The 14,514-nt window shown below is 43.6% G+C and overlaps 1 protein-coding gene across 3 annotated transcripts in view; it reads left to right on the top strand.

Annotated features, from left to right (window-relative positions):
• The window catches only part of CLIP2 (CAP-Gly domain containing linker protein 2), a 98,067-nt gene that overhangs the window by 27,305 nt on the left and 56,248 nt on the right, over positions 1 to 14,514 (top strand). For all 3 annotated transcript variants that reach the window (XM_053961122.1, XM_053961124.1, XM_053961123.1), the window contains one exon: positions 9,352 to 9,570. In XM_053961122.1, the coding sequence (XP_053817097.1) occupies positions 9,459 to 9,570 (112 nt within the window). In that variant the 5' untranslated portion in view covers positions 9,352 to 9,458. The remainder of the gene's footprint in view (positions 1 to 9,351; positions 9,571 to 14,514) is intronic.

The following is a 14,514-nucleotide window of genomic DNA, read 5'->3' as shown; positions in this document are numbered from 1 at the left end:
TTTTTGACAAATAAGACTTTTTGTGAATAGGAAACTTGGATTTTATCAAAGCCTCCTTCTCTAATGGAATAGAGTGGCAATAAATCAAGTCTGAACTGACCTGCAGGACAGCAGTTGTGAAACCTCTGTGTACATTCTGTTCCCTTCCTGTGTGAGCCTGTAGCTTTGGTGTCGTGCCCCAAATGAATCTCTGCAGGGACACTGTCCCCTGCCCCCAGGGATGAACTCTAGGGAGCAGAAACTCATGCAGAACCAAGACCATGTCCAGGATTTTTCCCACAAATTAGAGATAGCTGTGCTCTGCAATTAATACAGAATTGTTGCTATTTGCTGTATCAGTCCTCAGTAGGCATTTTGCCAGCGTGAGAAGCACAAGCTCATCCAGCCCATAAATTACTCCACAAGTTATGTGATTACTTCTTTGAATGTACTTTAGCTTTTTCTGCACTTTGCCTCAGGATTTGCATTGTGGTTTTTCGAGTGCAATAGGAGGGTTTTGCATATTGTTCCTTAAAAAAAAAAAATCTTGTTTTAGAAGTAAATCACAGGATGTTTAGTCTATCACAGAGGTTAGAATTAGTTTTAAAAGTACCTGAGCTTTTATTTAAAAGTCCTGTAGACTTTCTCTTGACATTCTGTGCTAATTATTACAAAACTTGAGTGAGCAAGAAGACTAAACACACCTTCTGTAGAGGTTAACAACACTTCACACTTGTCAGGGAAATTATGTAGTGACAATGGAGCTTTATGGCTGAAAACTTATTTGAATTCTCCAAGAGAGAATTCTGCAAGAGAGAAAAAACCTGATGGCTGACAGGATTCCCTGGTTTTCCCTACGTGTAACTGTGAGCAGTATGCTCCTCTCATCCCTGCAGTACTCTGTCTTCATTCCCTCTATGGGAAAAGGAAAGGTTTTCTTGGAATAGAGTCTGACCTTAATTAAAAATGAGTGTCTTTCATTTCCTCTATTCTTCATTTAAGTGCAAGGATTTAGTCCTAATCTGCCACGTGCTTCAGAAATGGGTTTCTGGTGGCTTGTCAGGAGTAACTAATCAGAGAAGTGAGAAGGGAATGGCACAATTACCTTGGATTGGATGGAGCATCTTAAGGAATTAAAAGATAAAATTGCCTTTTCTTCTCAGCATAATCTCTGTCTCTATCAGCAAAGCTGCAGTTTGGTGTTATCATATCCTGTCTCTGATGGGATTCATTTCCTGTCCCTTTCACACAAGACTGAGCGCTTCAAGTCTGGCCCTTGGATTTGGAGTTCAAGGCAAAATTCTGTTCTTGAAATCCCTAAGCCATCTTTGCAGCATGGTCAGTGCTGTGAGCTTGGGGCACCAAACCTTGCTCTTGGGACACTGGCAGCAATGTATCCAGGAGTAAGAACTCCAGGAGATGGGGATTTGCTGCCTGAAAATCTCATTTTCCTGGGAGTGGGAAAGGTGCAGAAAAGCTTGGAAATATGGAGTGGATGCAACCAAATGCTCAGAAACAAGAAATAACTTAAAAAAATAAAAATCACAGTTTCTTTAGGCCAGTAAAGGCTTTATATAAGGCCTAATAAAGGAATACCAGATTTGGCTCTGAAAGCTTTTTGCCTTTATTCTGTGTGCTTACTGAAGTGAGTGCAGAGCTCCCCCAGTGATCAGGAGATCAATTTCTTCTCTAGCATTTTATTTTCAGGGAGATGTTGAGCTTCACATACTGTTTTGAACATGTACAGTGCCTGATGCTGAAGGCTTCTGCTCTCAGTAGTGGTGTTTTCAGAGGGGAAGCAGGGGTGGCTCTAGGGGTCTTCTAAGGTGGGTTTGCTCTCACCCAGAGTCACAGAGGCTCTGACAGAAATTGGGGATGAAACCCAGTGATTGTGAAGAGAATGACAGAGATCAAGGATGAAACCTGGAAGTCTCTTGGAGGCTAGAGGAAGTCTCTGTGTAGATTGAGCCATGATAGTCCTGAAAAAGGCTGAAATTCCACTTGCAAATGTGCTGCATCCCAAACCCTGGTGCTCCTCATCTTTAGCATGAACATGAGTAAGGATGGAATAGTGTTTAAATAATGGCACAAGCAATTGATTCTCAGAAAGTCATCTCAGATGGGAATAGGTAAAAACAGAGACCTGCTTGTGCTAACCTTTCCCTATCAAATAGCTGTCTCTGAAGTCACTGATTATTTGCTTAAGTCAAAATTATTTTAAAAAACTGTGTTGTCCTGCTTCTCTGGATTGTTATCATTAACCTTTCAGACAACATGATTGTCGATTTCCCTCAGTCTGATAATTAAATGCTGTTCTTTACCTTTTTTTCCTATGGGCCCCATCCCTAAAATAGTCTGTGCATCTCTGACTGAAAAATTCAAATTTAATTTCTTACATATGAATTTTCAAATTCAGAAAATTAGAAACCTAAATCTAGACCAAAGTGTTAAAGCAGTATTCAGATACAGCTGGCTGGAATTCTACATGGGTCTGCTCTTACAGTGAAATCCCCGTGCCTTGCCCAGGGTGTCACGTTGGGTAAACACTTTTTACATCCAGATCCAGCCAGAAGGAAGCACCAGGCACAGGATGGGATTCAGGCCAACTTAGGCTGGTGTCTGGAAGCATGTTCCTGTATCTTGCAGTTCTTTTAAGTTGTCACAGGGACATTCTTCTCTCTCTCAGGATTTTTCATAGAGGTGCACAGAGAGAAGAAAGAGAAGACAATTTCTATTTTTGCTTCTTGTTTTTCCCATGTGGAATGTGTTTGGAGAATTGTTTACCTGGGGTGATTGCTTGATTGGATTCTGGTGAGGATTGTTTGAGCCTGATGGCCAATCCAACCCACCTGTGCTGGACTCTCAGAGAGGGTCACGAGTTGGGAGTTAGTGAGATATGGTAGTTAGAACAAGTAGGTTTGTAGTTTTAGTATCTTCCTTTATATAGCATATTAATGTATTATAGCATAGTTATAATAAAGAAATCATTCAGCCTTCTGAACTGGAGTTGGACATCGTCATTTCTTCCCACCGGGTTCGCCTGTATTTTACAATAGTAAGTTGAGGTGAAGAGATCCTTATTTTGTGTATGTACCCATGAGGGCTTCCCTCTGGGGAGTGTGCTGGGTCCGGGTGTCTGCTTTGTTACTTATTGCCATCCTGAATAGATGTTATTCCATCTGGCAAGCAAGTACTCGTGTGCCTTCCTGAGGGTGAGAGGGATGGATGAAGCAGAGGAGCTGTCTGTGGATAAGCTGTATTGCCAAAGACTTTTTCTTCCAGACCTTGGTTTGTGTTTTTTCTCTACCACATGTATGAAAGAATTGACTCTGAGCACCTCCAATTGTTTGTTTTTAATGGGTGCTTCTCTGATGCAATGGTGCTGGCCAGGTGTATCCAGATGTATTGCTCCTGGTGGAAGGTATTTCTTGGCTGTACATCTGTACTTAGTTGAGAACAGTTCCCGTCTCAGTTTTGGAGACAAATTTCAGGAGATTACACTCTGGAATGAGCGTTTCCTCTAAAGAGAAAAGGCCTCCAGTAACACCCTTTTCTTCTGCCAATGAGAGAAATTGAAACTAATGGGAAAAAAAAAACCTGAAAACTGTTTATTAACGAAAAAAAAAAAATTGGAGGGAGGGTAAAGGACTGAATAATGGCTAGATATGAACTCCCAGAAACTTACCCACCCACAGCAGAACAAAAAAAGTCAAAAATGCCTGGGCAAGAAGAAGACAGGGGCTGACTGCATGGCCTGGAAAATGGTGATGGGTCCCTTTGTCTGTGGGAAGGAAGAGGAGTTCAGGCCGGAGAAGAGCAGATGGGAAACCTGCTGAATATCTGGTGTGGGTCTCCTCGCAGCAGCCGAAGTTGGTGGGTTTTAATGCCCTTTCTCGTGGTGGTTCAGCTCCTCCGAGGTCTCCGGAAAAAAAACCAAAACAACAAAACAAACAAAAAGGAGGATTCCCGGTACAGCCTGCAGGCTAGGGGTAGGAAAGGGAAAAACTTTTTCTTGCTTCAAACTCGCAAAAAGCCCAATCCAACAAGAGGAACAAGGCAGCCTTGCAGCCTTCTCGGAGCACACTGGAGAGAGCGGCTGAACGAGCCGGCGATCCCAGGCTCCGACCCCGTCCCTGTTCCTCTTAACGATACCACCAACATTCTGGGCATAAAGCAGCTGAGTACATAAAGTATCATCAGAAAGTCACCCCCAAACAGTTCCCCTTTCTGAATCGGGGCGTGTGTGACTCACATTCCCCGGAGCATGCTGCAGAGAGTGATTGAACGGAGCCCGCCTTCCCAGGCTCCGACCCCGGCCCGGCTCCTCTTACAGACACCCCTGACATTTCTGCGCATAAAGCAGATGTGTACATAAAATATCATAATAAAATCGCCGCCAGACAGTTCCCCTTTGTGATTCTGAGCCTAGGTGACTCATATTCAGCTGTCCCCTTCTTCTGGTGGAAAGATGGGGAAGAGAATATTTTGGTCGTTTGAAGCAGGGTTTCATGTTGTGCATTCCTGGGATGCTTTTCTTGGTTGTGGGAACAGACAGAGCCATTCATCCCGGTATGGAAAGACTGCAGGAAGAATCTAGCAGAGATCTAGAAAATGCTTGTTTGTCTGTTATATCTTGTAAAAGAAATAAAAACAAAATAAGCAGAGCTGGTGGCACTGGAGTATCCAGAGGAACAGATGTAAAGAAGGTTCTCTTTACAGTGTAGCCTTTTAACACTGTAAAGAAGATTGGGGTGACCCTGGGTGGTGGTAAAGTCTCTCCTCCAACCCGGGCCTTCAAAGAAAGACTCAGTAGTCTTCAGTCGTCTGTTCTCAAGGCGGTTTATTGCACGTTATCTCAAGGCACACAGACTCCCTGACACTCTCTCTTACTCCTTCTCCCTCTGCGTCTCTCTCCATCTCCCCCGCCCAAGTGGCTGGTGCCATCTTTTATATCACACATTACCTATTAAATATAGTTTTTCTCTCATGCCTATCATATTGAACAGTGACTTTCTACTCTAAACCAATCTGTGAGTGCCAACATCACCAAGAACATGGAGGATAGGAAGGAGAAAGAAGGAGGACAGGGCACGCCCAAATCCCTCCATCTTAGAACTTCTGACCCTCATGTACAAAACTCAGACCCCTCTGTACAAGGCTTAAACCCCCCCTGTACAGCACTTAAAAATCCTTCCTTTCACTTTGTGACTACTTCTATTATAATGTCTAAACTTTTGTGATTTTTTGTTCTTCCTGCAAGGTTGGTAAATTGTTCCATGGATCAAATTCAAAGCCACAGGGGTTTCCGGCTGCCTGCCAGGGTCTCAGATGCTTCTGACCTGGACCTGGAACATCCAAGAGTGTCTGAGGGACACCTTGGGTTCCGACATCTCCCCCTCCTGTTTGCACTAAGAAAACTTGCTTTGCTACTTTGTCTATGACTTGCTGAATGCATAGAAAAATGTACGGCAGAATAAGTAAAAGAACTAGAAATCTTATAAGAATATAAAATGCTATTTTTAAAAGCTCTCTCTACACTGGTGAGAGACTAAAAAAGTTGATGAAATTATTCCACTAGGATCTTGTAACTTTTTGCAATTTGCTGATGCTGTTTTGTATTTGTTTTATATTTTCATGGATAGATTTTGAGTGATTAGACAAGTTTATGTAGCACATCTCTTTAATTTCTTCACACTCATGCCCATGTGATAGCAGCAAATAATCAATTGCCACCCTGTTCTGAAGTGTTGCTTGTTTTGCACTGTCGCTATTTGTTAACATGTCGCTCAGTGTAGAGGAAATGGCATGAATGTGTTTGTTTAACTAACACGCTATGTGGTCTAATTGTGTTAAGGCTACTTTTGATGCTGCTTGGGGTGAGAAAATTGCTACTGCAATTCTCTGAGCTTTGTTTTAGGTATAAACTTTATTATTACAATTTGGACTGTATTGTTCAATGGATCTTATTTTCTTGCATGTCTGTTCCCTCAAAATTTTAAAATTGGGTGTTATCAATGAGAGTTCTTTAATGCTGCATGGACTGCCTTTGATTTTTGTAGGGATAGCAGGCTAAATACAGGAATGATAAATCACATAGAGAATAGAAATTTTCTGTTCCCCTGAAGTTTCTGGATAGAGCTTAAAGATTATTCTGGCTGATTTCAGTATCAGGGAAGAGGGATGGCTCATGTGTTTCTTACACCACATATCTGCCTGTGTTCAGCCTCTCCTGCTGGAAGCAGATTTTTTGGAAGAGCTGGAAGCAGGTTTTTCAGGAGGGCTCTGCTAATAGAGCCCGTTGGGAAGCTGAGGGTTCTGTATGGGAGCTCAGAACACGTTGTTATTGCTAATGGAGCAGGGCAGTGCCCTGTGGAGATACTGGCCTGTGTCCCAGGCCAAGGGTACTTCTGCCGTGTAAAAGCCGCATCACTCGGCCAGGAACTGATGTGGGACTAGGATGGCTCAGGCAGCATTGCTCTGGGTGGTGAGGATGACCTAATGGTGTCATTTGGAAGAGCTCAGTGTTCAGAGCTTCCTAAAAATCTGTTCATATGTATTTATGTTGAAGTGGGGGAGAAACTGGTGACAGAGAAGGAGTATCTGTCCCTAGCAGCACGCACAGACTTCTTTAAAAGCATCCCAGACATTTATTTTTATCTGTGTAGTACTGACAAACTGCATTTATAGTAAAGTTTACTCCACTTCATCCTTATTTCCCTGCGTGATGGTGAATGTGCAGGGGTGTGCTGAGGCAGCTGTCCCTGGCTGTGGCCAGCCTGCAGCTTGTGACAGTGACACTTCAGATGAGTTTGCCCATCAGACCCTCCCCATCAGCTGGCATGCAATGGGCACAGCCAGGCAGGGGACCTGCTGTGACTCCCAGTGGCATTTGAGAAGCTTTTGAATCTGTGACCCCAGTGAGTGTGGCCATGAACTGGTTGTATTTCAGGGTAAAAGCATCTATCTGTTCCAAGGGGAGCATGATTAGCAGCCTGTGGAGTTCATTTGGGTTTATCATTAGTGTGTTGAAAGCAAATGTGTTTGTGTAAAGATTTCTGGCAGAAATATTCATGTGGTGGGAATATACTTCCTGTTATTTCTCTCCCCAGTGTAAAAATATCCAGTTGTCCTGAGAAGAAGCAGAAAATCACAATATCCTGTAATGGGAGTGGACAGCTGATCTTTAGGGATAATGAGATGTGGAGAGAGGATGAACTAAAGTTCCTGTTTCCTCAAAGATGAGCAGCAAAATAGAGGAACACACTAAATTCATTGTTCCCTAAAGTTTATATGGTTCTGGCTGCAAAGTTAAGGATCCAGAGATGCTCTCTAACAGGAGATTGAAAAACTATAAAATCCTTTTATTCTTCTGGCACCTTTTCCTACTTAAATTTTCCTCTACTTCTGTTTTTTCCTTCCCTGTGACTTTTTATCTTCTAATCCACATTCCTGGTTAATTTAACCAGCTGTGTGGAAGCACCAGCAGCCCCAGGCTGCTTAATCCTGAGTACACCATCAAACCTTATAACCAAAATGTAGGACCAAATAATGAGTCAATTCAGGAGTAAGGTCATGTTGTGAAGAGGGCAAACTTTCAGGATGGAGGTGATGGATGGAGATCTTTAGCTAGAGCACATCACCTGCCAGCAGAAGAGTTAGAAATCAAGTTTGTCTGTAAAACCAAAGCCAGCCCCGGGCAAAATGTGTAGTATGAGATGGAGTGGGTGGGAGATGCCACATCTGATGGCTTGACAGATAACAGGAACCTGGCTGATCAATGTTTCTCACCTCCAGATTCAGTTCCTTGTCTCCCTGTTTTATGCTAAACAGAGCTGGAAGCTGCAGCCCCTGTCCAGCTCTGACAGCTGTTCCTTGCCAGCTCTGCTGCAGAAAGTCTGGGTTTTCTCTTCCTTAAGAAGACCTTTTGTTCTTGTCTGTTTTTTCTGCTGTGGGTGATGTGATTGGGGCATCCAGCCCTGACTTCTGTGTGAGGTGAATATCTGCAGGTGTCTGAATCCACCCCAGGTGTTGAACCCCTTTGTGGGCACATGGGGAAAAGGCCTTGATCCCTCAGTTTTTTGCTCAGGCTCCCTCCCCAGGATGCCTCTGCTGATTCCTCCTTTCTTTGTCTCTTTAAGCTGATGTAGGATGACTGACTCTTACTGCATTTTGGTGTTTTAGATATTTGTGAGCCCTTAGGAATACAGCTTTGGAATTCTCCTTGTGGTTTTCCCTCCTCTGTGTCTGCTTGCAGCTTTTCCTGGAGCCCTGCCAGCCCTCTGCTCACTCTGACCCAGCCTGTGTTCAAGTCCTTACTCATGCTTTAATCATTTCCCATCCTGATATTGCAATTCCCTCCTTGCAGCATCTGTAAATCTTTGATTCTCAGGGGTGCTGCCTCTTCCCTTTGCCCAGGAGCAGTGTCCCCAGCTTCTGGCTGGTCCTTGCATTGCTCTCCTTGCTGTTAGGTTGGCATTGTCCCTGGTTTGCTCTGCTGCCACCTTTTTTCCTCCACATCCTAGCCTGCTGACTTCCAGCCTCAGCTTCCTTTTGGCTGATATGCTCAATTTTTAAATTATTTTTCTTTATCCATTAGGAATGTTACTGGTTTTTTTTGTTTTTTTTTTTTTTTAAACAACTTAGTAATTTCCTTTATTTTTCCTTTCGTGTCATAAGATTGTGCTTGTTGATGCAACATCCTTGCAAGGAATTTGGAGGTTTTATTCCATTTGCCTACTGGGGAAGGGAATGACATAAGGAAGGGTTGTGACTTCACTAATGAGTTGTTGGTAGAATTATGCTTAAAAAAGAAATCAGGAAATCTTGTTGGTTTTTTTTTTTTTCCCAAATTTTTTGTAAATCCATAGGGTCAAATGCCTTTTTTTCTGTGTTAGTTTTTGGATTTGTCTTTAAGGAAAGGAGCTGAAAACCCCATCTCAGGCACTGGCTCTGTCCTTCCTTCTCCTGCCAGTTTGGAGAGGCTGCCCTGAAGGTTGGTGAGACTCAAGGCTGTGCATGAAGGGTGGTGCCTTTTGTCAGGGTTCTGACAGCACAACAGAGGCTTGGCAGGTGCTGAACTGAGGCTTTAGAATTTAAAACCAGTCAAAACCATTTCAGTTACTCAAATCCCAAACTGTATTTACATTCTTGTTGAATGGCTCTGGGAATTTTCACCTTTGGCCCAAGACTTTGATATTGATGAAAAAAAAAGTAAAATTAAGATGGGAGATGGGGGAAATGACCAGCCTTGTTTTATAGGGGAAGAAATGAAAGGTTCTGACTCCTCTAGGGCTGTGAGGACAGAGCTGGGCACTGCTTTTGGGAGCCTGGTCCATGCTCTTGATCTGATTTCTTTGTGCTCTTCTCTCCCAGGTGTGTGACCATGGAAGAAGAGGTGCACCATCAAGAAGCCTGAGCAGTGACACTGGGACAGCTCTTGAGACACTGGCAGCAGGAGCCTGAGATACAGGAGAGGAATCATGCTGAAACCAAGTGGACTTAAAATCCCAGGCAGGGCTGGGAAGCACTCCAGCCCTGTGGGACGGGCGTCGGGGACCACCACAGCTGCTGTCACCTCTGGCTCAAAAGAAGGTAAGGGCTCCATGCAGGGCCAGGAGCTGCCCCAGGGATTGCCTGGCATGGAGGCAGTGGACTAGAGGAGCCAGTGTTCCGTGGGATGTGAAATTCCCCATCTGTATGTGGGTTGATGGATCAAAACAAGTGTAAAAGGGTGAATAAATGGGCTCCCTTTCCCAAGTAATGCACAGAACTGGCAAGTTGTGCAGTGGGTGGGAGACAGATGGATCCCCTGATGTTTAGGGCTGACAGAGGTACCTGCACAGACACTGACAGGGGAAGGGCTGTTAATTGGGCAGATTGGGAACCTCCCCCATGACCTTAAACACTGCCCTGTAGCCACTGCTCTTGTCCTGTGAGGATGTAGGGGTAATAACTGAGCACTTCAGGTGATTTGGCCTGTGTGTTTATGTCAAATTAGTGCCTTTGTTTAAACAGAAACATTTGAAGCCCTAGGATTTGAATAATGACTTACCTTCACATACCTGCACATCTTGCTGTTGTTGATCTATATCCAGTGTATACATAAGCTATGCAGACTGCCCTTATCAGTATAATTAACTCTTCAAAAGCAGCTGAGGGTGTGTTTTGCTTAGGACTCATTTTTCTGGCTTATTGGATGGTGGGTTCTTAAAAATTATATATAATTTAGTAAATATTCAAGATGGGAGTTTTGTATGTCATGTTTTTCATTTCACTTTATTAAAAAAGGCTTTCTTCTTGCTTCTGGGGAAACACATCAGGATGTATATTCTATCAAAACTTGTACTTTCACTGTATTACACTTTCATTTGAGAAGGTCACTGGTTGCTTCTTTGGATCTGACAACCTCTTGCCCTTATAATTCAGGTCACTTCCTACATGCCTGGTTACTTTGCTATATGTTTCAGTCTCCAAAATATAGAACATTTAGCAGAATCAGGAAAACTTTTTACCTCTTGGGCAGCGTTTTTAATCAAGGGGATAATACTGGTCAAAATTTACTTTAGCATGCTCGGACAAATTAGTCTGGGATAGTAACACTGCAAAATGAGGGTCACCAGACAATGCTGTCTCTTTTCAGAGTGATGCAGAAGTGTTAATTATATAATCAAAACAAAAAAATACCCATTTCTGAGGTTCCTGTTTTGCCTGGGCATATTGGGATGGTGATTCAGGCACAACCTCTGGACAGGATGTTCACACAGACTCTACTTGCTGCTGAGCCACTGACTCTGCTCCCTTATTATACATCAGAGGTTATGCTTTGCTCATGGATTCTTCCAGCTGAGCTCTCTCTTCTTCCAGTGACCAATAGTGTATGTATAACCTCTGCCACTGTAAATTCTTTCCCCAAACAGTATTGTAAAAGCCACAGCTCTAACTTGGCTTTTTGCACATCTGCACATCTCCCCCTCTTTTTTGAGGGGCCAATCACTGCTTGAGGTCCTGGGCAGAGTTCCAGATCCTTTGGTGTGATACAGCACTTTAGGACCTGGAAAGGAGCTGCTGAGGAGTTGGCCCTGTGTGTGGATATTAACAAATGTTTGGATTGCAGTTTTGTGTGAATGGGTTTTAATATTAGAAAACCTGATTTCTTTATTTTGTGCCCAAATCTAAGATATTGAAGTATCCTTTTATTTGTTTCCTGGAGGAAAGCATAAATTGACAGAGGAAGAGTTTGATAGGTTTGACTGTGTATTTTAAAGTTATTCTTCTGATTCTGTATTTCTGAATTTCCCCCTTGTTTCTCCATGCCCTCAACTGTGACTGAGAAATGAACCTGAACTCCAGTGATGTGCCTCTCTAACTCCCTGTTGTGACTCTCTCAAGGTGCTTTGGTCTGGATCTATAATTGTAGCGTGTCATGGAGTTGCTTTCAGTTGATTTTAATCATATGAAAAACATCAAAATAAGGGAAAAGATCTGAGGCCTCTCTTCCCCCCAGAGGCTTTGTAGTGGCAACTCAGCAGGCACAGTTGGTGCATGTCTTGTGGTATGAAAGGGTCAGGCAGTGGCAGGGTGAAGGCAACCTCTGGGCTGAATGCAGTGCCTGTTTGCTGGAGTTCCTTTGTGCCTTGTTCAGCTCCAGCCATCTGTCACCAAGGGATGTGCAGCCAAGTACCCAGTGTGGCTCCAAATGAAGCCTGACCTTTTGCTTGAGGAGTTCTAAGTTTTATTCCTGGAAAAAAGTGGGCATGGAGAAGGGGAGAAGTCTTGTGATGGTGGGTTGGTGCTGTGTGACAGAAGTACTGCTGCTCCTCTGCTTCTCAGGATAGCACAGGAGGCTTTTGGAAATTGTGGAGCTGCTGGAGCAATCACAGCACAGAGCCATTCCTACCTGGAAGGTGAGAACAGAGCACAGTGGGGTTACTTAAACAACATGGGCTGGGTGTCTAACAGCCCAACATGGGCTGTGGTGTTATCTGTGGCACCTTCTTGCTCAGTGTCCTGCTCCAGAGCTGTGTCCCTGCATGGCCTGCACCTGCTCTTTCTCCTGCAGATCTCTCCAAAAGTCTGGCCAGCTGCCTCTTGCTCCTCTTCTTCCCAAAGATAATCTGTGAGCAAAGTGTGCATCCCAAAATCCTGCTGACTTGCCTATGTGCCCTTCTCTGAGAGCAGCAGCATCTGTGCTGGCTGTGGGGCCCAGCCACAGCACAGTCATGGGATTCAGCCTTTGGGAGAGGAAAACTACAAGAGAAAATACTCTTTTTTTTTGTGTTACAGTGGTTTAATTCTGTTCCAGAGCCAAGTGTCCACATCACTGAAACCCTGACCATAGCAGACACTGACATGAATTTTGGGGATGCCTGCAGCCAACAAATCTGGTGGTAGATGGCCATGGAAGCAGGATTTCATTACATTTCCTGGGATTAATTAGATCTGGGCAACTATGAGGTCTTAAAGTTGTATGAAGGAGTCTCTGTGTGAGGTGTTTGAGAAGACCTGCAGAGAAACCATGAACTCCATGACCTGTGTCTGTGCACTGAAAGTGCTTCCTGGGAGGCTGACAAGGTTTTCTTGACTCCACAAAAATTCATTACATGCCCCTGAACTTCTGCCTTACTCCTTGCCTCTGCACTTACCCACCTCTTGTCAGAAAAGCCAAAGGAGATGACTGCATTTTCTGGAGCTTGATGGAAGAAAACCAAAGTGGTTTGGGTTATAAAATACAAACCTGCAACACTGATCTGTATGAATTTGCTACCTTGGTGGAGGATAGAAATCTCAAAATCCTGAAATGTAGTTGCAAAAAGAACCATAAATCTAACACAGAATTAAACTGCAGCAGTGCCCAGTCTGTTGGCTCTGGGAGCTTGGGGCTAGCTCAGGAAGACCCCAAATGGGGATAATTTCAGATTGCATGTTAAGAGAATTTCAGATTGCATGTTAAGAGAAGATACCTGTTCTCCAGTTGTACCTAAGATATGTCAGAGCCATTAGCTGCAAATGAATTTTTAAAAGCTTCACACTTTGATACTCTTCCCCTCCCATAAGTTTATCAATCTTGTCTGCACAAGTGCAAGTGGAGGTACTTCCCTTTTTTCTTACTCTGGAATACACAAAGTTGCTTTGATTTCTCCTTTCTCTTTTCCCCAGTGTTCTGTTCATATTCTTTTGTAGAGAGTCAAGTGTCTCTTATCTGTCTCTCATTTCTCTCTTCCTTTCTCAGGCATGGAGATTTCTCTTCAACATTTCTATGTACTCCTGACAGCTCACATATTATGTAGCAGAAAAAGGGTCGATGCAGATGGGAGATGCTGTGTGTGCATGTCTGTAGAATTTCACAATTCATGGCAGTAGGTTTCTATAGAGACCAAATGTGCTGTAGCCACACTGAGCCAGCTTGTCACACATGCTGTATCAGAGTTATTTTTCCTGAAAGCATATTCAGAGTCAGTTCTGCTCATGGAATGTCCTGTGTCCTCTTTGAACTTTCCTTGAGTGGAGAGTTGTTGTGTCTCCTTACCTGAGCTCGTGCTTTCACAGAGCCATTTGGTTTAAGAGCTTTTAAGAGTGGTGGTGGTCTGGGTTAGGTACATTGGCTTGCTGTGGTTGTGGTTTTTTTTTTTTTTTGAAACAGGAATTGCCATTTCCACTGAAAGTCAGTGGGCAGCTGGCATGGACTCCTGGAAGAAATTAGCCTTGAGTAATGTCCATGCTGGCTATGCCCCTCCCTTCTCTCCTCTAAAGCTGGAACAATGGAAAACATAAGTTCTGCTGCTTTGCAGTAACTATTTTCCTCAACCAGACTGAAAGTTCATCTCTAGCTGCCTTAGGAGAGGATTTCCCACAAATGTATTGGCTTATTTCCCATGTTTCAAGTGAAGAAAGTCACTGCTCTTGACCCCACATTCAAGAGAGGTTTCTGTGCTAAAGGTGTGGGTCACGGGTAAAGGGCCCAATATAATATTTGGATTTCTTGTTACAAAGCTCATATGTCTCAGTTCCTTTCCTACCCTCCTCCTGGAAAAGCCTGCTTTTGCAAGATGGAAAGAGAATGGAAGCTGTGATGAATGGGCCCACAGAGCCCTCCCAGCTGGTGGAACAGGTGAAAGCTGCTGGGAAGAGAAGCATTCCCATTTCAGAGTGGGTTTTGTCTGCTCAGAACAGTGTTAGGGTAATGTGGTTGGAGGAGAAATTTGCCTTTCATACTTCATTTGGCTGTCAGCTGGCTCCAGTGTTTGTTTATGGTTCTTAAATCTCTTGTTCAATTAAAAAAAAATCTAGCAAAAGACACAGGACAAAAGAAATATTTGTATTTGCAGATGGAGCTGGGCAACACTGAGACTTCAGTGCTGGAGGCAAAAAAAGCCCAAACTTACTAAGTTTTCTTTGAGACTTATGTACATCCAGTCAGAATCCAGCATAGACCTTGGGTTTTACAGATGGATCCTGTCTTTCTGAATGGGCAAGTGCAAGTATCTGTCACATGAATTTCATATTTATGTATGCTAGCAATATCAAAACTCTTTTTCA

This window comes from Vidua chalybeata, chromosome 20, assembly GCF_026979565.1.
Source record: "Vidua chalybeata isolate OUT-0048 chromosome 20, bVidCha1 merged haplotype, whole genome shotgun sequence".
Taxonomy (NCBI): Eukaryota; Metazoa; Chordata; class Aves; order Passeriformes; family Viduidae; genus Vidua; species Vidua chalybeata.
This window is presented reverse-complemented; position numbering and strand designations above follow the sequence as displayed.